This window comes from Peromyscus eremicus, chromosome 16_21 (assembly GCF_949786415.1).
Source record: "Peromyscus eremicus chromosome 16_21, PerEre_H2_v1, whole genome shotgun sequence".
In the NCBI taxonomy this organism is placed as follows: domain Eukaryota; kingdom Metazoa; phylum Chordata; class Mammalia; order Rodentia; family Cricetidae; genus Peromyscus; species Peromyscus eremicus.
This window is the reverse complement of record NC_081432.1, coordinates 24,955,529-24,981,908: the sequence shown is the minus strand read 5'-3', so window position 1 is coordinate 24,981,908 and position 26,380 is coordinate 24,955,529. Positions and strand designations below refer to the sequence as shown.

The following is a 26,380-nucleotide window of genomic DNA, read 5'->3' as shown; positions in this document are numbered from 1 at the left end:
CCCTGAACTCTCCAGTCCAGGGGCTGGGCCACCCTTCCCCCAGAGGCTCTTCCCTACATAATCCAGACATTTTGGTTACCCACCTCTTTTGTACCTTTGACCTCCTGGCAGTTGCACCTGGTTCCCCTCTCTCCCCTCCCCTATCCCTTCTCCCCACATGGCCCAGCTCAGCCTGGTCATGTCCACTCTGGACTCCCCCAGAGGTCTCTGCCTCTGACTATGCTCTCCTACATCTCTGTAATAAACTTTCTCCTCTACCATACCTAGGAGCAGTCACGTCCTCTCCTTTCCTTTTTATTTCTTGTTTTCATTCACGCACGAGACTCCGAGTCCCTCGCTGTTGACTAAGCCCATTTCTCCACTTTATGAAGAACAAGCCAGTGGGGAGAATGGACTTAGGCTGGGCCATCACTGCAGAAGCAGGGACTGGAGCTGCAGATGGTGATGTAAGGTAGATGTGGCACTGCCCATGCAAATATTGGTTTTAAACTTCATCTTGATTCAAAGATACAGTGGTTTCACTGTGTGTGGCGTGTGTGCGTTGTTTGTGTGTGTGTGTGTGTGTGTGTGTGTGTGTGTGTGTGTGTGATATTAGCGAATGAGTCTTGGGCTTCATACCTGTTAGGCAAGCACTCTACCAGTGAGCTACAGCCCTAGCCCTCTTTATTTTGAAACACAAGTCTCAACAAGTTGCCCGGGATGTCTTTAAACTCACTCTACAGTCCAAGCAAGCCTTGAACTCTTGATCCTGTCTCAGCCTCCTAAGTAGCTGGGATCACAGGCCCAGCCTGGTGGCAGACACTTAAGATGGCTCCATAACCTCCACCTGGGGCATCACACAAGCCTGCTGTGATCCAGTGATCAAGTGTGAACTTTTAACCAAGAGAAGTAAGTAAACGTGACAGGCATACATGACTGAGTGTCCATTGGTACGAGATGATGTCTTGCTAAGCTCTCCATCTCCTCAGCTAACTTTGAGGAGACAGGTGGCCTTCTGGGGAACCCCATACACCAAGGATCTGCAGGTGACCCCAAGTCGCTTAGGCTGGTCTCCTGCAAGAATAGAAGCTCTTGGCTCTGCAGCTGCCAGGTACTAGGTTCTCTCACAAACCCAAGTGAGCCTGGAACTGATCCTCCAATGACTGAGCCTCCTCAGAGAGACCCAGCCACAAAAGACCCTTGCTCATAGCCTCACAAAGACCCAAGCCACACACAGACCTCTGGTGCACTTGCCCTCAAGGGAACAAAGGTATGCTTGCTGGGAACACTGGTCTCTCCAGCCTCACATTGCCATCTCTCTGTGGAAACGCACTGTTCTCCTTAAATGGCACTTGATATACATGCTACCCAGGCCCACCAGGCCTATGCATTGTCTACTATCCAAGCTGGGCCCTTTAGCTGTGCAAGGGGCCCAGTAACTTTCCCAGAAGGGTGTTGGGAGTAAGGTGTTCGGGCATGAATCCATGCCCCAGAGTTAGCTCTGACCAATGAGAGGCAGGAAATGAAAAGGGTTTTTATTCCCACCCTACCTGCGGTTCTGAGATGGGATACAGTTCCCCGGGCTTCTGGGGAGACTGTCCATGTACCTGGGTGGTAGCTGTGCTTGCTGCTAAGCTGTGGCCAGCTCTAGCGTTCCCTGTGCCTGTCTCGCTTCCTTGCCCCTCACTGACTCTGAGCAGAATCCCTGCAAAAAGGTTGGCCATGTGATGGAGGCCAAGCTTTGCCCAAGCCCTGGAGAGCTGTGTGATTTTGGTGCTTTTTATTACAGCTTCCTGAAGACTGGAAGGCCAGGTGGGGGGCCTCATGGGACAGCAGGTAGAAGATGCTGGCAAAGCGGAAGGGGAGGGGCCTTCACAAGCGGGGGTGGGGGGGGAGGTGGTGTTCACCTTGGTAGGCTGGGCCCCAGGCACAAGATCTGAACGGAGTGGGCTACTCTAGGCCGTCGGTCACGGCTGGGCAGTCACCGTTCATCCCAACAGCACCTTCTCTTTTCACTCATTCCTTTGCTGGTACCCCAGCCCAGTGCGCATGCGCATGAGCAGGAGCTCCTCAGTGCCCGACAGAAGCACACTGCCGTGGCCCAAGAGACATACTACGGTGAACACAGAAGGAGGGGTGACCAGAGGCTTCCAGTAGGACCTGTCTGGGTGTCCGAGGGAGTGTGTCCACAGACATGGCAGAAGGGTGAGGTGGAGAGAGAGGGCGACTCAGCATGAGGTAATGAGGTACTGTTTTACTTTGCTTTGTTCCCTTTGGGGGCCAACCTGAGCCTTGCTGTCCTCAGTGGGGCACACTGCCAGGATTCCTGACAGCCATGCTCTCAGGGTGCTAATGCCTGGTGGGGTGGGATGGGGGGGGCATCAGTCCCACCCTGAGTGCCCAAGGCTGGCGTGAAGTGAGAGCAGCCCTGAGGAAGCCAGAGGCAGAGCTCCACCCTGGGATGCCTGATCTGCTCACCCCATGCTCACCTCACCATCAGCTCCCCGGGTTGTCTGCATCCTGCAGACTTGGGCTCAGGAAAGGCTCAGTCTGTGGAGGCAGTGTCACCAAAGGCTACCTCGGCACCTGACTAGAGTGGGCAGAGGAAAGCCACCCAGAACATTTTGAACAGCACAGCCCTTTGCTCTTACTACAATCTGTCAGCGCAAGGCAGGCCTGGACCAGGCCCCCATTTTACAAATAAGAAGCCCGAGGCTGGAAAGAAGGTGATGCCTCAGTGGCTAAATCCCCATCGCTTAGTGGGGGTTACTATGGCTATGATCAACACCATAACCAAAAGCAAGTTGGGGGATGCAAGGGTTTAACTCATCTTTCGATGCTCAGGTCACACTCCATCACAGAGGGACATCAAGGGCAGGAACTCGGGGCAGGAACTGGCAGAGGCCATAGAAGACCACTGCTTGCTGGCTCACTCCTCCTTATGGCTGGCTCAGGCTTTCTTAGACCATCCAGGACCACCTACTACCCAGGGCTGACACCGACCCCAGTGAGCTGGGCCCTCCCATAGGCTTGCTTACACGCAATCTGACGAGGCAGTTTCTCAACTGAGATTCCCCGTTCTCAGATACTTCTAGCTTATGTGGAGCTGACCAAAACAAACAAACAAACAAATCAAACAACAAGAAAAACCAGAAAGCAGGCCACGTTGGGTCGGGAGCACATGTCTGCGATCCTAAGGCTCAGGTGGGGAGGTGGGCGTTGGAATTCTCATGGGCCAGCTAGCCTGGCATACTCAGGGATGAAATTAAAGAGACAGCGAGTCAATCGAGGTGGAAGACCAGGAGGCTGACAACCAGACTGTCCACCCATCTTCACACTTAACCACGTGGGTAAATTCAGAGATGCATACCCTGATGCTGGTGGCAGCGGCGGGGCCTTCCCACACAGGACAGGTGGGGACACCTGCCACTTGACTCTGTAATCAGGATGCCTCCCCCACAGTTGCACAAGCCATTGTGGCCACAGTGTATCACCTGCCTCAGTGGCTGACACAAGCCTTCCAAGTGGCTCTTGGGGCCTATGGGTGCAAGTCACGTTTCTTCCTCCAGGCACTTGTCATACTCTTCTGCCCAAGGCAGCCAATGTCGGGGTTTGTTTGATACCTCTCCTCTCTGTCTGCAGGGTGACCAGGAGTGAGGGGATGTGAGAACTGTCCCACCCCATCCCCACCCCCCTTTTTTTATTCCATGGGCCGATAGCTCTAAGCAGTGTTCAAAAGAAAAGTCTTCCCTCTCTTGACCACGGGGGATGGATGGACACGGTCAGTGGTTAAGCAGAGATCACTTTAAAGAGGACAGATGGTACGGGCTGGGGTGTGGCTCAGTGACAGAGTGCATGCCTGGCATATGTGAGACCCTGAGCTCCCTGCCCAGCACTACAAAACAATGGCAAACCACAGGTGGCATGGTGAGCAGCAGTGGGCAAATTTCCCAGCTTCTTCCTGATGGTGTCAGCCTCCCAGTTCCAGGTAGGTAGGTGCGCCAGCACAGACCCCAGACTATGGGCAGAGCCTGGGCGAGGGTGCCTGGTACCAGCAGCCTCTCAAGGGCCTGTGAGTGTGAACAGGGCCACTCCTGGCCAGGCAGGGGGTACGTTCTTCACTTGCAATAAGGAAAGTCATTTTCATCTGCTGTGCTCCAGTGTGAACCCTGGGAACCAGAGAACCGCTCTTCGAATGAAATTTAAAAGCCTAGCCGAGCCAGCCGGCCAGATGTGAGGCCATTTTCCAGCAGAGAACTTCCTTTAGCCGCCTCACTGAGAGCGCCCCCCCCCCCCCAAACGCGCTAAGCGGCTCTTCTGGAAGAATCTAATTCTGGGCTCAGGGTCCAGGTAAAGAGGTTTCTCTGGGCAGGGAGGCCCTGAAATGAGCCTGTTTATCTCTGGCAGGGCTTGGGTAAGCTTCCTCTCCTCAGAATGCCATTTGGACCCTTTGATATAAGTGGAGTGCATTAGTCACGAGCCACAGTGGCCTCCAAGTCTGAAGCTGCTGCCACTGAACAGTCCTGTGTGGCCCCCACCTCCCAGTCTGCGGTGGAGGAGGCAGCTGGGCTCCTGCAGGGTAAGAAAAGTGATTCCAACCCCGGGGGTGGTAGCTCAGGGCAGCAGAGCATTACCTGGATCACAGGGCCATGAAATTAGCAGCAGTAAGCAGGCTGCAGGCAAGAATGATTGGCCACACAGACTCATGCCTTCAGCTCTATGGTTCCACGGCCTGGGGGGTTAAGGATATATCCTCATCCTGGTACAGTCCACTCTGGTCAGAACAAGGTAAGAGGTAAACAGAGGGAAGGCATTGGCTTCCTGTGCTCCTGGAGGTCCCATGGTAGGGGACAAGGACCTGGGATACGGGGAAGTTTTAGGAGCCCAGGTCCCCAGAGGCTGGCCAGTGGGGTGAGGGGAGCGGGGGTACCAAGAGGAGAACAAAGCTAAAGTTGGGATCAGATAGGGGAGCCTCAGAACACTTTAGCCAGTCAGTCTGAGCCACCACAGGTCCCGAAGGATGGGGAACCCCCATCAGATGGTTTCCTCAGCCCTGGGTCCCTTGATCCCTTGGGCCATCTCCACTGAGAACAAATCTCATTCTCCGAAGAGCAAGGCCTCCCCAGCCCTCTGTCCTCGTTCATACTTTCTAGTCCCTCCCAGAAGGTCAATAGAGCTGCCTGCCCTTGTCTGCACAGAGTCAGGAGTACTCCCTCTTCCATTCCCATCATAGGGGAGCACTCCTTTTCACCTCCCTGCCAGAAGGAAGCACTATCTCTCCCTCCCCCTGAAAAGGGGTGGGTAGGGGTGGGGTGGGGGTGGGGGCTCCTCCTTAGCCTGTGCTGACTGAAGCATTGCACCAAGACTGCCTGACTCAGCTACACTTTCTCCTTCAGGGCTGGCTGGCTGGCTCTTCCTTCCCTGTGGGTCAAGAGCTAAAAAAAAAAAAAAAAAAAAAAAAAAAAAAAAAAAAAAAAAAAAAAAAAAATTAAAATTTTTTTTAAAAAAAGCACTTGACCTCACTGTCCCTCACCCACCAGGTCCTTCCTTCCCTTCAGGACTCCTAGAAAGCCTTGGCTCCTCCCTCCCTGTGGAGAGCTCTGTCTGCCTTCCTCCTTGGCTGCCCTGGGAGACTGTTCCTGCATAGGGTCCCAGGGTCCCCACAGCCTGCAGCCCCAAGCCACGTCTCCATCCTCATGTTTCTGGTATCACATGCCACACCTTCCAAGGTGGGTCCAAGAGCTCTCCTCTGACCCTAGGGTAGTCTTGGATCTGGCCAGAGTGAAGGAAGGTGAGCCCCACACCCAAGGCATGGGATACACACAAAAACAGAGGGTGTGCACATGGGGGTGGGGGATAGACCCAGGAATGGTGAGGGTTCGAGGCCCCCAGAGGCTGCAAGATGTTAGGAATGCTCTTTCCAGGAGCCTTGCCTCCTGGCTCCCAGTTTGATGGGCTGTTGAGTTATTGAGAAACACCTGCCTCATCGGTTGGCATCCATACATACCTCTCAGCCCTGTACAACCTGATCGGTGCCCAGGCCTATACCACCAACACGGGTGGGCTAGGAGCAGTCCCAGGACCAAGTGTGGTCCTCACCTTTCTGTAAATATGGGGACATGGTCTCTCCTGTTGTTCCTGCCTGAGATGGCAGCTTTACTGAGCATCCTAGGGCCCTGGAAGCCTGAAGCATTTGATCTCTGGCCCTCATGGGCCAGCCCAGTCTCATCTCATTTTGAGTATGTGCACACATGAATGGCATGTGTTCTTACGGGTGTGTGCGCATATGTGTGTATTTGTGAATGTGGAGGGGGGTCAGAGGTCAGCGCCAGGTGTCCTCTTCAGTCACTCTCCATCGTATTCATTGAGACAGGGTCTCCCACTGAACCCGGAGCCCATTGCTTAGGCTAGACCGGCTGACCAGCAAGCTCCAGGGACCCTCATATCTCTACCTACCCCCACCTCGATGCTGGAATTAAACACCCGTACTGCTCATGTGCTGGGGATCTGAACTCAGGTCCTCAGGCTTGCATGGCAGATACTTTATTATCCCCTGAGCCATCTCTCCAGCCCTCCTCTCTTTACTCCTAAAGATGGCCATGAAGCCCCCAGTAACCGATAAGGAGGAAACACGGAAATCGAGACCAGCTCTCCCCAAACCAGGGTCCCCCTGCCTCAGGCTGAGGAGTAAAATGGCACTGTTCTTTCTGCCAATCTTATACCCCACCCTTCCAACCCTTCCCTAGGCCCCAAGAGGACAAGCCAACATCTTTACCGTTCCTCTTTCTATTCCTCCTACACCGGAACCAGCCAGCCAAACAGCGGCTCTGGGGGCCCACAAAGGAAGGGCCAGAGAAAAAAGAGCCTGCGAAACACACACACACACACACACACACACACACACACACACACACACACACACCAGTGACAGTCACTGTGAGTGTCCAAGTCTGCCTGTCTCTCTTTCTCTTAAGCCATGGGGACACAGAAAGGTGACCTTCTTAAAAAAGATGTGCCCATCTAGCCATGCCTGTACAGGGCAGCTTCTATAGCTCCTAGGTGGGGCCCAAGCATCACTTAGAGACAAGGGCCATGCCTGAGAAAGAGCAGTCGAGGGTGTGCTGCCACTGGAGGGGCCTCTCCCCTAGCCTTGCCAGGTGCTTCCTCCCACACGGGCACGTGCGTTTTCATTGTGGCAACAAACTTCTCTGAAGATTCATGTGGTGTCAAAGCTACAGGTTATGACTGGATTCAGGTGTGCACACATATGGCGCGCTCTCTCTTTTTCTCCCCCCCCTCCTCTCTCTACCCCCCTCCACCCCGATACCAGTGACAGCCTAGTAGAAACCCAGGCCCCCCACTGTCCCTGCAGAACTTCCTTAGCCAGGGCCTGCCCTTAAGAACAGAACTTTGGGCTTGTGCAAGGCCTCTACTCCGCTTTGCTCCCAGCTTGCTCGCAATGATCAACCACATTAAAAAGACCCCGACAGACAGACACCCAGGCTACCTTGTAGCACGCAGAGGGGGACTCTCTGGATGCTGAGGGTAGATATGGAAAGAAATCAAATCGTAGAACCAAAGACAGAGGGAGAGATGGATGGGCCCGGCTGGCAGTGCAGGGGGAGGATGGACAGCGAGCAGGAGGGGAGAAAGCAAAAAGGGGGTGAGAGGTGCGGGGGTGGCCAGAGAGGTGACTGACAGGGCTTCAAGTGAAGCGGAAGAGCTAGCAGAAGGGGGAGCCAGCCGGCGCAGGTGTTACACACTGGGAACCGCGCGCTGGCTGGACTGTGGTTAGCAACAGAGGGTAGACAAGGAACCTAAAACATGACTCGTTTTTAGTTCTTGGTTCCACAAATGGCTTACAGCGGCCATCCACACGGGCCAAGTGTTGGGGAGCTGGCAGGGAGAGAGACCCTTATGCCTGATGGCCACCTACCCACACTCTATGGCAGAAAGCCAGAGTCCCTTGCAGCCCACTGCCAATGGCTATCTCTTTTTGAGGAGTGACAGGGCTCAGGCAGGTGCCTTAGTTCACTTTGGTGTGTGTGTAGGGGTGTGTTGGGGGAGGGGGGTAGCACCATTATTTGGGATTTGACCTTTAAAAAGTTCATGACCAAACAGACTACCTTTCTTCCATCTAGAAAGAAATCCATGTCACATGGACACCAGTGTCCCTATACTGGGGACACTCTTGCAGGTCTGGTTCCCCTGGCAGCTGGCCACATCTGCACCTCGGGAGGTGAGTCTGCAGGACAGGGCTGGGAGCTGAGGACACACCAGGTACCCTAACGCTGATGTGGGCTGCGGCCCTAGTCATCTGGGCAGCCACTGGCACATTCCTTCAACCTCTACTCACCTCTGTGAGCAGAGGACACATGTCCTCACGCCTCACAATGGCAGGAGGTTTCTCACATGACAGGCTACAGTCCACGACAGGCTAGGATGACATGGGATGGGTCCAGGCTAGAGTTCCATCTTATTCTATTTTCCTTTTTGCTGCCCGCCTTTCATACCACTGGTGAGCTGTACCATTTCCTGAGGCGCTCTCAGGAGACGACAGACAGACAGACAGACAGAACCACATGCCTGCCCAGAGACCAGAAGAGAGCGTTGTATTCCCTGAACTGGAGTTACAGATGATTGTGCGCCAACATGTGGGTGCTGGGAACTGAATTTGGGTCCTCTGCAAGAGCGGTCAGTCAGTGTTCCCAACCTGTGAGCCTTCTCTCCATCAACTCCAACAACAAGATTGTTAACTTCGTAAACAAGCTCCTGTTAATTTAGTAAACACCCCCAGCAGGCTATCTAGGTACCATCTCCACTCCCGAAAGTCTCCAAGGACACTGGCCCAGGGTCAAATCCGAGGGCAGACTATCCCTTCCTGCCTGGTTCACACCATTGCCTGTTATATGCTACTCCTCACACCTGCATGCAGAGAGGACTTTGTCTACTCAATTGCTTAATTCACATTTTACCAGGAACTGAACCTAGGACCTCTCATACGCTAGGCAAATAGTCTACCACTCAGTTCATTCCCCATCTCTCTTTCCTTCTTCTGAGTAACTGGGATTACATACAGGCCTACACCACCAAGCTAGGCTGAAGGAGTCGTTGCATGTTTACATAGAGATACCACTCCCTGGAAGTATAGCTTTCTTGCAGACATTGGCTTTCCCAGGCGCATCGAATATTACGGTCCAAAAGAAGTGGAAACATTAAAAAATGCAGACACAGAGGGCCCAGGAGTTAACAGGGATGACACACAGGATACTCGACTCAGTCCCAGCTGTCATGTATGTGTTACTGGGTGAGGATTCCTTGCCTCTGTTCAGCCGTGATGATGTCCCCTGCAGCGACGACCAGGAGATTATGCCTACGAAGGTTCTGCCTGGCACAGGATGCCCGCTAAACATTACAGAACTCATGGTCAACTTGGTGCCCCTAGCCAAAGGCTCAGTAAAGACTGTTGCTGTGGCCCAGCTTTAGTGAAGGCCTCAGAACACGCGCAGTAAAAATGTCAAGGCCTTCTTCCCTCGTGGTTTCTGAGCACTGTGTACATACCACTGGTACAGAGACCTAGGCCCACAGAGCATGTCTTATCCTTGTCATACAGCAGGTGGGGATGTGACTGGCTCTCCTAGCTGCCCTGTGGCCCCAAGAGGCAGTGCTGGCCCTGCCCTCTCCCAGGTATACAGAATTCATGACATAAATTATCCCAAACTCTTCCCACTTCTTTGAAAAGCCTGGGTAGGTACCTGGGCCAGTCCAGGCCTTGCAGAGGTTCATAGTAGGTGGGGGGTGGGGTGGGGTGGCACACATGCCTTTCCTTTTCAAGGCTTCCTATCATCTTGCTTTGTACCCCCCTCAGATGACTCCTATCTCGAGAGCCCATAGGCCCCACTGTTCCTGTCCTTAAGCCCTGGAGACAGGAAGAGGATTATGCAGCCTTTTTCCTAGCCACACTCATTAGGCTCCCCAGTCCTCCTCATGGTGAGCCTCTCCCAGAGACAGGGCCAAGAGACCCAAGGCCATCCCTGGCTTGGAGACAACACAGATACACTGAAGAATCAACCATGCTCGATACCAAGCCTCCCCAGCCAGTCCCCAGCCCCCTTGCTCTGTAAGGGTCCTGTCAGCACCCCCCACCCTGACCCCAGCTCTCTACTATAGGAGAGGTCATTCCTTGGACTTCCGGGTAGGGTTGCTCTAATTCTCCAAACAGGAAACAGGCTTCCCACTGCCAGGTTTGGCAACTTGGCTTGCACTGGAGGAAGTTCTTTGAGATGGCTCCCCGGAGTCTCTGCTGCTCTAGCCACAGCCTACTTAGTGACAGCTGCTTTTCACCCCGTTTGACTGGACCATTTCCCTTTGATCTCAGTGGTTCTTCACTAGCTGTGCATAAGCCTCGTCTACAAAGCTGGGCATGCGTGTGCCCAAGTGAGTCAGAACCAGGTGGCTGGGTAGTTTGTAGCAGCTCCCTGGTGACTCCACCATGGGGGCATAGTGACAAGTCAGGGCATGGTTATTGCAGGGACTCTGCCAGGTCTCTGGCTTGATCGAAATCTCAGTTCTGCCAGTTGCTAGCAAGTGACTTTGGGCTGGTTGACCTCAAACCTGGGAGCCTCAGTTACCCCATCTGGAAACTGGAGACAAAACACTAACCAGAATGGCGTGTGGGTGATGGATGGTAAGTCACAGCGTGGGTGGGTGCAAGCAGCATGGTAGGGACTTGGTAGCGGTCAGCAGATCATCCTCCAACAAGCCCGGTGATAACCCATCCTCCAGTTCCTCTTTTAGAAGCCAGTTCATCCCGGTTCCTTTTAACCCTTCCCCTCTGGAGTTGGGTGCCTGCCCTTAATTATATGGGGGAGCTCCCATATTGTGCTATTCCGTGGCTAGACAATTGGGACAGGACTAGTAGGCGGTAAATACTGGAATGGGACTCCCTAGGTTCCCCCATCGGCTGAGCCAGGTAAACTTGGCCTTCCCTAGGGAAAAACCTCATTTAACATCTATGCCAATCCATCTGAAAGGTGGACCATGGTGACCCCAGATCTGTTTTCCTACAGCATAAGCCCTCCCTTAAATCAGGGTATAACTTTCCTCCTTAACCACATGATAACTAATGCCACACATCCTTGCGACATATTACCATGTGCTAGGCACCTGCCAGATGCTTACCCGTGTACGTCCTGAGGGTTGCCAGTGCAGTGGGAAGGCAATCCTCCCAGTTCACTGGATCCTACATCCCTTGCTGTATAGCGAAACTGGGTCATAGTCACCAAAGCTTGGCTCAACACCCTGGGTTTCATGGTGAGGCCCTGACGGGGAAACGTTGGTGCTCTAAGGACACAGATGTGAACCTGTGGCCTAGGGAGGGCCTGGGGGTTCTCAGGGAAACACCCACGGACTTGAAAACACACACACACACACACACACACACACACACACACACACACACACACACACACAAACAGCCTCAGACACAGAGGTGGGGATGTTGATAAAGGACCCTGACAGCCTGGGTCCAGGGGTGGAGGCCAAGGACGGAGCTCCAGGTCCCTGGCTTCACAAGAGAAGAAGGCAGCCTGGCCACACACCCGCAACAGCCTCCTACACACCACTCTGAGAGCATGTCCAGTTTTGTGATCGTCTACCTATCCAATTCCCCTCCCCAATGCATTTCTCTCCAGCCCCACCTTGCTGTGTGACCTTGGGCAGGTCGCTTAACCTGTCAGAGCTTCTGGCTTTCTGTCTCAGAAGAGGTTATACAGATCTTTCAGGGATAGAAGAGAAAGCCTGTGTCACCCCTGCTGGCCCGGCGGGGCCGAGGAAACCGGAGCCCTCGCGGCTCCCCTGAGCTATCCTTCCACGTCAATTAGTCTACTTTTGCCCTGATGGTTTTCAGTCCAGGGCGGCTGCCCCCGACTCCCCCACCCCCTGGGCTATAGCTGAGGTTCTTATTGCAGAGAACCAAGAGGAGAGGGCTGGGAAGGCAGAAAGCTTTCTAAACCGTCTCCAGACCTGCTGTAGGCAATAGGAAATGAGCCCCGGGACGGGAGGTGGCCCCGAAGGTGACACAATGGGATGGCTGTCAACATTCCTATTGGGCCAACGTCCTCCACCTTAGCAACACGCTGGAGGAAAGGGTGTACGGGAACAAGCTGTCTCCCCTACTCCCAGTGGCCCTCAGGACGCCGGGCAGACTGGGGCTATCAGCAAATGGCGAGAGAGCAGGAGGGAGATGGGTGGCAACGGGTGGGTACTAAACGAGGAGGCAAAGAAAAACAGCCCTGTCAAACGCAGAAAAGGCCCCAGCACGCTCGCTTTCCCCAGCCTGGCCCATGAATCGAGGGGGTGACAGGTCTCTCATCTCCGATGCCAAGAGCCAGGAGCTGCGGGCAGCGGGCAGGTACTATGCCTGCACCTGCCAGTGCTCGAGCGCGGCAATAAAGCATCCTAGCGGGACCTGGAACACTAAGTGCCTGCAGCTGGGAAGGATTGGGAGCACCGCGTCCCTTCGCTGGCAGACAGGCCCGAGGACGGACCGAGCAGGGGAGGGACAGTGCACACACAGCCTAGCCCTGCCCCTGGGGAGACAGACAGATGGACAGGCAGGCAGAGAGGTTCTGGAGGAAGGCCAGGGGGCTGTTTCGGTCAGCGAGGCCTGCAGAGGGCTGGATGGTTCGTGTGTCACTAGGTCCATAAAAGAATGAGGCCAGTTCCACATGATGCGAAGATACTGTTTACACAACACCTTGGACACTGGTGTCAGACCTTATCCCGTGGCATGGAATAATGGACCTCCTTGCCACAGCTTCCCTAGGAGGGCGGTATAACCAGTCTATACACAAGGAACACAGAGTGTGCAGGATCCAGAGCCAAGAGAGGCCATGTCCTGGGGGAGCTTTCCTAAAGCCCACCATTCCATCAGCCACCTGTGTGAATGTGTAGGCCCTGACTCCAGGATCTGGGTGAAACAGGCCTGTAGTGGGTAGCCATTCCAACCTTGATCTGGAAGTTCCAACCCCCATTGAGGCTTCGGTAACTGTCACGCCTATAAGGCGGGGCCAAGAGAGGACCCTGAAGACCCGAGATCCGGATGCGCCGACTCTCTTGGTTCCTGGACCCTGGACGCTGGAGGTAGACCAAGCAGAGTTCTCCAGAGAACACCGCTGGATTGCGCTACGTCTTTCCCAGACCCTGCAACATACCTATCCCTTCATTTGTAAGTTATGCCACTAAATAAACCTCCCTTTTAACTACTCGGAGTGGCCTTAATAATTTCACCAACACAGGCCTGTCACCAACAAGTTCTCAGGCTGCTCCTGGTCCCATGGTCCCATGTGGGGGCAGTAGGATTCTAAGCCACTGTGGTCTGTCCCTAGGGGCTCTTCGGGTGCACATACGCAGTGACAGCCTCTGCTCTAGACCCTAGAGCCACCTCTGAATTCATAAGCACGCAGAAATGGCCCCCTCCCATGCATGAGAACCATGTGGGTGGGGTGAGGAGTATACATCAGTCAGTGTCATGTGAAATCTTAGAAAAGGCCAGCGTCCCTTCTGAACCTTCAGCTAGATCATTCAGAAACCCCGGGCTGGGTGTCACGGGTAGTTCTGGAAGTGGCTACCAGTGATTCAGGCATGTGTGAGCTGGAGCCCTGGAGTGATGCTCAGATATCTCATTCATTGTGTGACTTCCGGCACACAAAACTGAGGCACGTTCTGGAGGGCTGGCCAAGGACTCAGAGGGGCTTTCAAAGAAAGAGAAGTGGGCCACCTCTGGGGCCACTAGAGGGCTTGGCTGGGATCTGCCAGCACATTCCTTCTTGTCCCCGAGGGCCCCGTGGAAGAGGGGCACACGGCTGAGCAGTGTCAGCCTCCTGTGTTGACATGTCTAAGAGCTAGCCCTGCCCCCACCAGTACTGCAGGTAAAAAGAGCCAAGCTTTCCAGGTCCCACTGCAGAACTACTCTTGACAGTTCCGATACCATGTGCAGTCAGGCTCCTCTGAGCCCTCCTCCCTTACTAGGCATTGACCTTGGACCCGGTGGTGGTGCAGCCTTCCTGAGGGGATAACATTGTCACCGCCATCATGGAGGGAACGTTGCTGTGGTGACCTCCAGACGATCTGGATCCTCACGGCAGAAAAATAAGACAAAGGACTCTGAAAGCTAGTGCCTCCTTCCTGCGGCAGTTCCTGCTCACCCTTCAAGTCCCTTTGCTCCAGGCCACAGTGACTTGAGTGTGTTCCCAAGACTTCACTCCCCGCTAGGATATAGGTGGCGTATGGTCTGAGTCCCCCCAAACTTTCCTATACAGAAATACATTCCTCACCGGGAGGGATAAAGAGGATGGACACCGATTCCAACTAGGACGTGTAGAGGGCATTACGGTTAGTCACGGGATGGAGCCTCACAGGTGCATCCTGGTGGCTTTATGAGAAGAGGGAGAGGGACCAGACAGATGTTCGTCTTTCCTCATCACAAGATGCCTTGTGCCACCTGAAGATGCCGCTAACAAAAAAAACGCCACCTCCAGACACAGCCTCTCAACCGAGGGCCATAACCAAGAGCCAAAGCGATGTTCCTTTCTTCAGAAGGAAGGTTACCACTCACCTGGCTTGTGGTACTTTGCTCCCAGCCATGGGGAACAGACTGGTACACTCTGTCTCGCTTAGCTATAGGGCCTCTAGTTTACAACAGTGTTACAAAGCTATGATATAAGACCATGCTTAATGACCGTATTTGACAGCTCTCTCTCGTGTGTGTGTGTGTGTGTGTGTGTGTGTGTGTGTGTGTGTGTGTGCAGGGCATGTTAACAGGTGTGAAGCCTTGGTTTTAAGCTCTAGGACACACAAAAAGACTACATTTTCCAGCCTTCTCTGTAGCTGATGGAGTCGCATGATTGAGTTTGGACCAATATAATGGAAAGAGGAGGAAGGTACAACTTCTTACAAGCAACAGGCATTCCCTCCTTTCTCTCTTCCTACAGATGCTGTAATGGCTGGAGCCTCAACAGCCATCTTGGACTATGAGGTGACCTTGGATGTGAAGACTACGTGTGGCGAAGCAAGCCACCTGCCCAAAGTTGACTGTGACAGAAAAATGACCATCCCTCATTTTAGCTACTACTGGTTGGTATTTTCTGTACCTCACAGCTGACTTAACACTGTAAGAGCCACACTTTCAATTCCTGGAAGCAGAGACTCTGTATTTTTTCTTTTTTTTCTTTTTTTTTTTTTTTTTTTTTTTTTTTTGAGCTGAGGATCGAACCCAGGGCCTTGTGCTTGCTAGGCAAGCACTCTACCGCTGAGCTAAATCCCCAACCTTGAGACTCTGTATTCTAACATGCACCACTACACACTGTATAGAATCATCATGTCCATCCTTCTCCCACAGACAATGGCAGACAGTCTGAAGTAGGGGTTGGGTCTGCCCAGCTCCATCCCTTCAGCCTCAGGAGGTAGAGACGAGGCCTGGGTACCGCATAATGCAAGGCCTAGGGTCCAGTGGATTCTTCCTACTGTGCCCACACAGCATCTGCATCAACACCCATATTCTCAACATGTAAAGGACCTCGCTCCAGAACCCCTAAGGATGATCTGGCTCCAGATTACCTGCTCCCCTTGTGAGGGAAACAGCCCTTACCAGGATGTCTGTGTCCTCAGAGTCCGTCCCTGAGGCCAGGCTGGAGCAGTTGCGGAGTTTGAACGCCCAGTACTCCTTGGCAGTGACAAAAAAGTTCCAGGGGAGGAGGCCCCCAATTCCCAGGCTGAAGAAGATGATGTAGGCTCCATTGAAGCGGTCCTCTGGCCTCTGCAGGCCGGGGGCTGGGTAGTCTAGTAGTTTCCCCAGCAGGGCTTCCTGGTCAGCTTTGTGAGGGCTGCCCGAGGCTCTGTAGGTGGCATTTGAGCTGTGGTATACATTGTCCTCGGAGGCAACGGCCACTGTGGGAGCAGAGAGAGACACAGACAGGGCAGGTGAGCAGGCATCAAGGCTGGGGACTGACTTATTCTAGGCGACATCTCTAGCCTATGCCGGGTCTAACCTGTCCTTGAAGTCTGGCTGGAGAGCTTCGGGCTTTAGGGTCAGGAAGAAAGTCAAATGCCATACTGGAAAAAGGACAGGCTGTCAGAATGGTAGTGACCTCAGAGGTCATCTCAGCTGTGCAAGGACAACATGGGCAATGCATACACAGTATGGGACAAGTGGTGTGAACACCCTTGCAGGTACAGATTGAGACAAGTAGTGCAGAAGGGCAAGCCTGGGCTAAAGGCCTTCACCTGGGAATCAGAACCCTTGATGGGCAAAGAACGAGCTCCCCAGCTCTTCTGCTTTATGCAAAAAGTGTAAGTAGGGGGAAACACACACACATGCTTTTGTGCATGCGCTCAACATACCTTGGAAGATACACAGGGGTCTTCCAACAGTGGGTGTTTTTGGAGGGAGACTGGGACAGGGAGGAAGCTTCACTGTTAGTCCTTATTTTTGTGCCTTTTGAATTTGAGCAATGTGTATTAGCTGTTTAATCATCGAATTGGGCCAGGAATAGTCACACACACACACACACACACACACACACACACACACACACACACCCCTAAAACTCAGTAGGATTCTGAAAGTAGAGGCAGAAGGATCAGGATTCAAGGCCAGCCTCTCCTACATAGAGGGTTCAAGAGCTAACTTGGACTAAGTGAGACCCTACTCACAAAGAAACAACTGCAGCACTTCAGAATGCCACGGTCACACCCAACATGTGAGCCATGAGAGCCGACTGTTAGGTACTATCCACAGATAATAAGTCTGAGGTTCAGAAAGACCAAGCCACTTGTCACATGCCAGGTCACAGTGGTATGAAATGATACAGCCAGGCAATCTGCGTGCCCCCTGGGGACTCCCAAGCCCCAACCCTAGGGATGGTCTAGGAATGTGACTCTGCTGGTTCCAAGTCCCTGCAGACCTCCCTCCTGAAGGCGTCCTGCAGCATGAAGCTATGAGCAGAGAAGGCCCAAGGGGACCTTCATCAACACTGCTGCATGAATGGACTCTGCAGGGCCCCGACATCACCCCAGATTACTGCAGCTGTGCCCTGGAGCAGGGAGGCCGGAGGTTCTACAGTGTCCTGTCAGGGTGAGCAGGGTCCCTCTGTAGCCTTGACTCACATGGAGACCAAAGATGACCATCTAACCAGACAGAGTATGCACGGAGATACACACACACACACACACACACACACACACACACACACACTTAAAATTATTGTTTAAATAAATGTAAACAGGAGCTGGAGAGATGTCTCATCAGTCAACAGCACTTGCTGTTCTTTCAAAGGACCTGAGTTCAGATCCCAGCACCCAAGGCAGGTAGGTGCTCAACTACTTATAACTCCATTGAATCTCTAGGGGAGTCAATGCCTTCTCGTAGCTTTTGTGGGCACCTGAAAGAACTTTCACACACCCACAGAAAGACAAGCGTGCATACACTTAATTTCTTTTTAAATGTAAAAGACAACCATGAACCACAGAGACCACCAGAGAACTTGCGAGGAGCCATTCCCAAAAGTTCAGGCTAGGAGTGTGGTGGGTGCGGGGGCCCAGCGCGGGTGACCCAGATCCACACAGGCCCGGAGGCCCTTCTCAGCTGTGGTGTCTGTTCATCAAGGACCATTCAGCCTTGACCAAGCATCTGAAGTTGCCAGGGATCCTCTCTAACCGGGTCACCGGCGGTGCAGCAGACTGAGCAAAGCCTTATTACTCTTTATAAAAGGTAGCTGTGGCTTCGCATGAACAGAGAAAGACAAAGAAAGAAGAGGAGGCCAAGAGCTTCCCCAGGCCAGGCTGCCCCTGCTCCTGCCTGGAGTCCTGGGGGGTAAGGGCTAATCAGAGCTGGAAAGGGTGGGCGCCTAGGGACTGAGAAGAGCCTGGCCAGCCCGTGTGCGCGTGCCTCGATGGCTCCTGAGGACACAGGCTGGGGGCGAAGAGCTAGCCTGACAGCAGGCTGGGACAAGTTCTCTCCACAGAGACAGCTGTGGCACTCGATCTGGACCCGCAAAGCCTTCTGGATCCTTCAGGCTGACCTGTCCCCACACGCAGGATCAGAGAGTGAGGCGGGGAGGCCAGGTTCAGCCTCGGGAGCGGGGAGACCCAGCCAAACATGGGATCCACCGCGCCCGCACTTACTGTCGCTGTCGCGCTTCTACCTTCACCAGGTCCCGGGAGCCGGGCCACTGCGCCTAGGGATCAGCCAGGCCGGGCTCCGCCCTTGCCCTCCCCGGCCCCGCCCAGCGCTTCCGGGTTCCCTGGCACCTCCCACCGGGCCCCGACCCGCAGCGCGCCCCCTCCTGGCGCACGGCTGAAACTGCAGGCATCCGTTCGCCAAGTGCAGAAAGCGAAGTTCTGGGCCAGGACCCGCCCTGTTAGCATCCCGCCCCTATCCCCCGGGAGAATCTCCCCCCTCCTCATTCCCTGAGGTGCCTCACCACTCTCTGATTCTCCGCCCCCCAACACTTCCAGAGCAGGATGCAGCCCCAAGGATGAACTTGGCCTCCCAGCCTAGGTGGAAGGGGACGCAGAGCTTGAAGCTATTTGGTGGCCATGAGCCGAGGCCAACTCGCGCACTCAGAGCCGGTGTGTGTGGAGGAGCGATCCGGACGCCAAAGAAGGAAAACTTTTGGGAGACTCCGAGATATAGGTCAGGAAAAGGGCTGAAGATGGTGCCGGAGCTCTGAAGAGTTGGGCCCGAGTAGGGGCTAAGGAGCAGACCTGCTTTGTTTTGTCTTCTTTTTGAGAAAAAAAAAAGGGGGGGGGCGAGGGAAACACCTAAGAGTGGCAGAAGTCCGGGCCCTCTTTCTACCCATACCCTTACTAGCTGGGTGACCCGGAGCAAGACTCTTCCTCCATCGCAGGGGGTGTGGAGATGCTCACCTATCACCCAGCGCTTGGGAGGGGCTGGGGTTCAGGCCCCCCTCAGCTACATAGGGAGTATGTTGTCAGCCCAGGCTACTTGAGACACACGTGCACACCTACATACCTACATGCACACTCATACGCATGTACACACATGCATGTTCATGTACTCATATGTGCATATTGTACACACATGCACACCCACATATACACATGCACACATGGGTGAGGCTCAGAAATGAGCAGTTCTCAAAAACACAGCCTTAAGCTCAGGTTTAAATACCATCCTCAAGTGCAAGAGGAAGGAGTGGGGACTGGAGCATGGCCCTGTGGGAGAGCGCAAGCTGGCATGCTCCAGACCACCATAGGCACATCCCCTCCAGGGCACAGAGTGGGCAAGGGAGCCTTAGGATCAGGAAAAGCCAGCAAACAGGAAGGTGGCCTGTGCAGTTCTCCTCATCTCCCTGTGTCGTTTACTGTAGTAAAACACTGAGTAAAACCAACTTGGGGAGGAAGGGGTTAATTCCACCTTAGAGTTTCACTGAGGGAAGTCCCAGCAGAAACTGAAGGCAGGAAGCTGGAAGCAGAACCCAGGAAGGAACTTTGGCTTACAGGACTTGCTCTCAGTGGCTTGCTCAGCCTTGTGTGTGTGTGTGTGTGTGTGTGTGTGTGTGTGTTTGGGACAGGGTTTCTCTGTGTAGCCCTTGCTGTCCTGGAGTTCACTCTGTAGACCAGGCTGGCCTTGAACTCACAGAGATCTGCCTGCTTCTACCTTTCCAGAGCTGGGATTAACAGCATGTGCCACCACACCAGACCTCAGTCTTATTTCTTATCCAATCGAAGACCACCTGCCCAGGGGTGGTACCACCCAGAATGAACTGGACCCTCCACATCCATCATTAATCAAGAAAATGCCCCACAGGCCAATCTGATGGTGGCTATTCCTCAGCTGAGATTTCCTCTTCATAGATCTGTTTGAGATTGTGTCAAGTTGACAAAAAGCCATCAGGAATGGGGAGGGCCACCCTCCTGCACAAGGGCCTTCTTTATAGATGTAAAGTCCGCTTACTAAAGAGCAGCTTTTCTTACCATGTGTCTGAGGATTGCTGTTGCTGTGAGGAAACACCATGACCAAAGCACCCTGGGGAGGAAACGGTTGGTTTGGCTTACACTTCCACATCACTTCTCATCTTAAAGGAAGTCAGGACAGGAACTCAAGCAGGGCAGGGACCTGGAGGCAGCTGATGCAGAGGAGGGGTGCTGCTTACTGGCTTGCTTCCCATGGCTTGCTCAGCCTGCTTTCTTATAGAACCCTGGACTACCAGCCCAGGGAGGGCCCCACCCACAATGGGCTGCCCCTCCCCCACCCATCAATCACTAATTAAGAAAATGCCTTAGGGCTGGATCTTCTGGAGGCATTTTCTCAGTTGAGGCTCCCTCCTCTCAGATGACTCTCGCTTCTGTCCCATTGACATAAATCTAGAGAGGGGAAGGGAGGAAAAGAAGGAGGTTGTCTCTGTTTACTTTTTACTGTTGTGGTAAACACTACGACCAAAAGCAACTTGGGAAGGAATGGGGTTAGTGGCTCACATGCCCCAGTCACACACAGTCCATATGAAGGGAAGTTGGAGCAGAAACTCAAGAGGCAGGAACTCCTGGAGGGAGGGACTGAAGCAGAAGCCATGGAATAAAAATGCCTTCCGGTTTGCTCAGCTTGCTTTTAATACAACCCAGGACCACCTGCCGAGGCATGGCACTGTCCCCAGGGGGCCAATTATTAATCAAGAAGGTGTCCCATAGATTTGCCTACAGGCCAATCTGATGGAATCTGAGGTTCCCTTTTCTTGGAAGACTCTAACTTGTGCCAAGTTAACAAAAAACTCACCAACATAGACATCGTTGGGAAGATTCAAACTGAGTGTTGGGAAGATTTAAACCTAAATTAAAAGTATTTAGGGCCTCATCTTCTAAGACTGGAGGTCTACAAGCTCTCTGTTTTCTGCCTCTACCAGCTGTCTTCATTTACTTTTCTGCTCCTGTGATAAAACACTCCAGTGAAAGCACCATAAGGCAGGAACAGTTTCTTTTAGCTCACAGTTCTTCTTCCGGTCCATCTAGGCAGGGGTGTCCAGGCAGCATAGGCCTGAAGCAGTAGATTACATTACAGCTGTTGTCAACAGAGAACAGTGTATGTGTGCATGCTTGTCCTCAGCTCGCTTTCTCCATCTTTATATAGTTAAAGATTTCCCTGGCTAGGGATTGGTGCCACTCACAGTGGGCTGGTTTCCCCACCTCAATGAGTGTAGTTTAAGTAATGCAACCCAGACATGGCCAGAGGCCCACTTGCTAGATGATTCTAACGTCTGTCAGGTTGACAATGAACAGGGATCATTACACCTAGAGTCTTTGGGTTTTTTTTTGTTTTGTTTTGTTTTTTTTTTTTTTTTTACCATATGGTCTTTTCCCACAACTCGTCAACATTTAGAGAATAAGAGACTGTGGAGTGCTCAGTCCTAAACAGAAGGTCTGTGCCTGGTGGTGGCACACGCCTTTAATCCCAGCACTCGAGAGGCAGAGCCAGGTGGATCTATATGAGTTCGAGGCCAGCCTGGTCTAGAGAGCGAGCTCCAGGACAGGCTCCAAAACTACACAGAGAAACCGTGTCTCAGAAAAACAAGAACAAAAACAAAAAAAAAAGGCCTAAATAGAAGGTCTCTACCACACCCTTCCCTCTCAGGGAAGACTCAGGGGTCGCTGAAAAAGAGTAGAAAGATTATAAGAGCCAGAGGTGGTAAATGACTGTAAGGAAATAGTGTTTGGGGGCACAATGGGGGGGTGCACATATGAACTCACAGGGGTTGGGACAGCATGCACAAGACCCACACAAACTTAGCCAGACAAAATCTCATCGTGGAAGGAGACAGGTGGACAGAAGGCAGGGCAATTCTACCCCTACCGGAAGAGCAGCTAGGTGAGGCAGAGTCAGTATTCTTTAAGGGTGTGGCCCCTGATAGGTTGACCCCTCTCCAGGGCAGGCACACTCAGAATTTAGACAACAGAAATTGAACCCCATGAGGAAAGAGAGAGGCAGAGAGAGAGAGAGAGAGAGAGAGAGAGAGAGAGAGAGAGAGAGCATGTGCCAGAGAGCACAGCAAGTTGGGCAGATAAGGAGTTGGGGATGAGTATGATCAAAATAATTCTATGAAGTTCTTTAAAAATTAATAAAATTATTAAAAATTTAAATCCACAAAAGAAACAAAAGAAATTGTGTATACACATTTCCAAAAAAGTTAGTTTATACTTTTCTTGTCCAAAAAACAAAACAAGACGAAAGGATAGGGGCTTCCTACGTATCCCTCCTCCTGCCCCTCCACCCCCTGCCCCTCCACCCGCCGCGCAGGTGGTAGGAGTACCTTCTTTGGAGTCAGCCTGGCAGGCACAAGCTCGTCTATCGGGACTCACCGGTAGATGCTGCCATCTTGTGGCCATTTTTCTGCCACTGCACAAGCTTCGGGTTTAGGCTCGCCAGAATCACCCCATCCCACCCGCCAGGGTTCCAGGGCTCCCAAACGGAACACACTCATACTTCTAATATCCCTGCAATAACTAGTTCTAATCCAAGTCCCTCCCCAAGGTAACTCAAGTCACCTCTCCTTGCTGCGTGCTGGCTCATCAGCTCCCTCAGAAAGTTCTGACCTTTAGGGGGCTCCGGTCCTTGAATCCTCTGTCCCTGCTCCATACACGGGACACCCCTTTACTTTCATCCTGAGTCTGTTTAGAGCCCGAGGTCTTAGTAACACCCTGAACACCCATGTCTCTGTTTCCCTGGTACCACTATGCGCCAACCCTGGGCGGCTCACTTAGACCCAGTTTAAGAGTGTCGCTGGAGAGGCACCAGCATTCGGGTGGGTCCACTGGAATCCATGACCACCAATCCAAGCCAGGGCTTCCCAGTATTCCCCACACGCCTTAGCTCCGCTTTCACCTGCTTCAAACCGCAGGGCCACATCCCACCGGCACTGTCTGTCCTCCTGTCCCCACTTCACAGAAAAGTTGAAAGTCACGAGGGTGTTCACCCTGCCCTGTATCCCCTACCCCTCTTCTGCATTTACAACGAGGAAGTTCCTCTACCACTCCTTCTTAGTCTGGTCCCCTCTCTGCCCCACCTCATCCCACCCCCTAAGCCCCCTGCCTGCTCAGGAGCCTCCTGGACCCACACTTTCTTACACGCTCCATCCCACGCTCTCTGTTGCTTTCTGATCTCTCATGTCCCCACAGAAGCATAATCTACATAGAGATCCGCATGCAAATCTCAGGTGGTGCTTGTGGATGAATGCACATGATAACAACCGCACCATCCGCATCCTGGCCAAGAAGTCTCTATTAGTTCCCATTCTTATTGCTGTGATATGATATTGGGCAGCAGGAACTTAATGGAGGGCTTTTCTTGGTTCACACTTTGATGGCTCACAGTCCATCATGGGGGGTAGGGCGAGTCCTGGGAGGAAGAGCAGAGCGTGAGGCAGCTGGTCACATGGCATGCCTGCTCAGGGGCAGAGAGAAATGAATGCTGCCCAGCCAGGGACCCCAGCCCGTGGGACGGCACCAACCATATTACTGCTGCTCTTCCCAACTAATCTAGATAACTTCACAGACAGCCCACATGCTTCTGTCAGGATGAGACTCAATAGTCACCATCACCCAACAGAGCTATTCTTGTGCCCCAGAAGGTCATTTCTGCTCACTATAGCCTAAAACGAATGCCCTTTACACAAAGCAGCGTCAAGTGTTTATTATGCCATGGGCGGTGCCCAGTGAACACATTTGTCTCTGCCTTGTGGTCTCCGTCATTAGGAAGGTCCAGAGGCTGAGGCCCCAACTGCCTTCTTACCTGTTTGTGTGTCTCTCAGTGGTCCTGGCTGTCGCTGGGACCTGAGCTGGGGTCCCTGACCACAGTACAAGCAGCTGCTTGCTGTGACTGCGTAGGCTTTGGTGCATGATGGTGATGGTCTCTGGGGGGGGGGGGGTGATCATCTTTTTGTGACCCAGGAGTTATCCAGGGTGGAGTCTCACGAGGAGGCTGATCTCCAGCTCACTATGCAGCTGAGGATGGCCTTGAACTCTCCATCCTCCGGTGCTGCTGGGATTACGTTTGTGCGGCGCCATACCTGGCTAATCTTCATCTTTAGGTGGAGGAGTGCCCAGGTCATTTTGTAAGAGGAAATCACAGCAGAGAGAGATGCTGGGTCATAGAGACCCCAAGACACTCCAAGGCTGCAGCCGCTGCCGGGTCTTACGTTACTGTTCTGTCGTTTGATTCCACAGTATTTGAGGACTCACTTGGATGCCCCCTTTTCTCATTGTCACAGCTGGCACTGTTCTGTCCAGGTGCTCTTTCCACTCTCCTTTGCCCAGCCCCTCCCCATGCTTGCCTCCTCCTCCAAGCCTTTCTGTTTCTATCAAGGTCAGTCTGCTAACCTTTAGAAGGACAGCTTCTGGTGTCCCCAGATAACTCGGTGGGTGAGGGTTCGGGAACCTATTGTAAGTGGTGGGTGGAGAGAACCATCTCTACGAAGTAGTCCTCTGACCTCCACGCTGTGGTACGTGTGTGCTCTCTCTCATACCCATCAAAAATAAATACAGCCAGGCCGTGGTGGGGGCGCACACCTTTAATCCCAGCACTCAGGAGGCAGAGCCAGGCGGATCTCCGTGAGTTCAAGGCCAGCCTGGTCTACAGAGTGAGTTCCAGGACAGACACCAAAACTACACAGAGAAACTCTGTCTTGAAACAAACAAACAAAAATAATAAATAAAATAAAATAAAAATACATATTTTTAGGAGAAGGGTCTCTTCACAGGGTCTGGAATTCTAGTTGGTTTTCTTTTCAATTTTTTATGGATGTTAATTCACCATTTACTTCTAATGGAGATTTCTGTGATCCAGCTCTGCTGGGCGTTTACCCACCAACCCTACAGTTCCCCAGAGTTTTCTTGAGTGCGAGCAGCAGGAAATATTAGATAGAAGGATTTATATTGCGGAGATAAAGCAGGTAGAAAATAAAGGATAGCCTTGAGAAGGCCTGAAATCTCTTCCAATGGGCCCTGACTGTCTCTGCCCCAGTGTATTTATAGAGACGCCAAGGGGTGGAGCAAAAGACCTCCTCCCCTAGCACAGCCAAGTGCAGACCATCTCAGACACCTGCACTCAGGCCCGTGGCCCTAATCATCCTCTATGCGGACCTGCTGGGTAAAGCCACGAGGAACCCGAGAACGGGCTCCCACACAGCTCTAAGCCTCACTGCTATTCCCATTATACACCAGAGGAGGGCGCTCCTGGGATGCCTGGAGAAAAGCATTCCAAGCTCCCGGGGTTGTGGTCAGAAACATCAGGAACTCCGGAACTTTGGGACAGCTGCTCCTTCCGGGTTCTAACTGCATCGGTTTTCGGGCGCCACCTAGTGGTGGCTTTCTTATTGTCCCTGTGGCACATTGGCTCTAAGGACGCAGAAGGTGGCTTAATTAGTCACAGTACCCAGGGCCAGGTTTTCCAGGACGTTCCTTCTGAGAATCTTTCCTTCACGCCAAAGTCCACACCAAGCCCTACCGCCCCTCTTCTGCTGTGGCTGGATGGCATCTGTGCAGGTCTTGCCAAAGTGGAGACCCGCTGCTAAGAGGGGGGGCAACTAAGACCTCCTGCCATCCTGGGGAAGCGCTGCAGCGGCTTCTCTCCCACGACTCGGAGACACCGCGGCTTTAACCTCAGTCTAGGTACAACGTTCTGAGGCCTGGCCTTTGTGATCTAGAGTTAATGGTGGCTTGGGAGACCCCTTTGTCCTCTATAGCCTGTCCTGTTTTCTCATTCTGCCGGCCAATGGGCTTCACAACTCTGTGCCGAGGACCACACCGTCCTCTCCACCCCACTGATCCCAAGACAACCACTCTCTCAGGGCAAGAAGGACCCTTACTTCCTGTTCTCACCCTGACCCCGGTGTACCATCTACAGGTTTCACTTTTTACACTATGAGCTGCCCAGCCTAGCTCACTCCCCATACCCCAGCCCTACCCCTAGGACATGTCCACCTGCCTGTCGTATCAATAAATTCTCCTTGAATTTTCAGATCACACACCTTCACCCTGGGGCAGTTTCTGGGGCCTAGAAACTCGCTGAATGTGGCTGTCTCAGGTCTAAGCTGCCCAGGTAGTGAGAGCAGACCAAATGGAAGTGTGTGCACACTTGTGTGCACACACCATGTGCCCTGCCTCCCTCCCAGACCAGACACCCAGAGGACCCATGGATTTCCCTTTTCTTATTAACGTCTCATCTCAGACCTGCCTCACATGCTCTCCACACTGAGACAGGCCTAGAGCCAGTCACAGGTGCTGGGGAGGCAGGGCGGGCAAGGCCCATAGGAACCTCGATCTCTGGAGACACCCTGTATTAACATGAGGGTCTCGCCACAGGGATAAGAAAGCAACCACTAGGTGGCGCCAC

At 53.0% G+C, this 26,380-nt stretch overlaps 1 protein-coding gene across 1 annotated transcript in view; it reads right to left on the bottom strand.

Annotated features, from left to right (window-relative positions):
- Positions 1 to 18,268, bottom strand: part of Slc29a3 (solute carrier family 29 member 3) — a 37,005-nt gene extending 18,737 nt beyond the window's left edge. The window contains exons 1-2 of the mRNA XM_059243809.1: positions 18,163 to 18,268; positions 15,629 to 15,927 (exon numbers count right to left, since the gene is read on the bottom strand). Of these exons, the coding sequence (XP_059099792.1) occupies positions 15,629 to 15,927; position 18,163 (300 nt within the window). The 5' untranslated portion in view covers positions 18,164 to 18,268. The remainder of the gene's footprint in view (positions 1 to 15,628; positions 15,928 to 18,162) is intronic.
- Between the last annotated feature and the right edge of the window lie 8,112 nt (positions 18,269 to 26,380).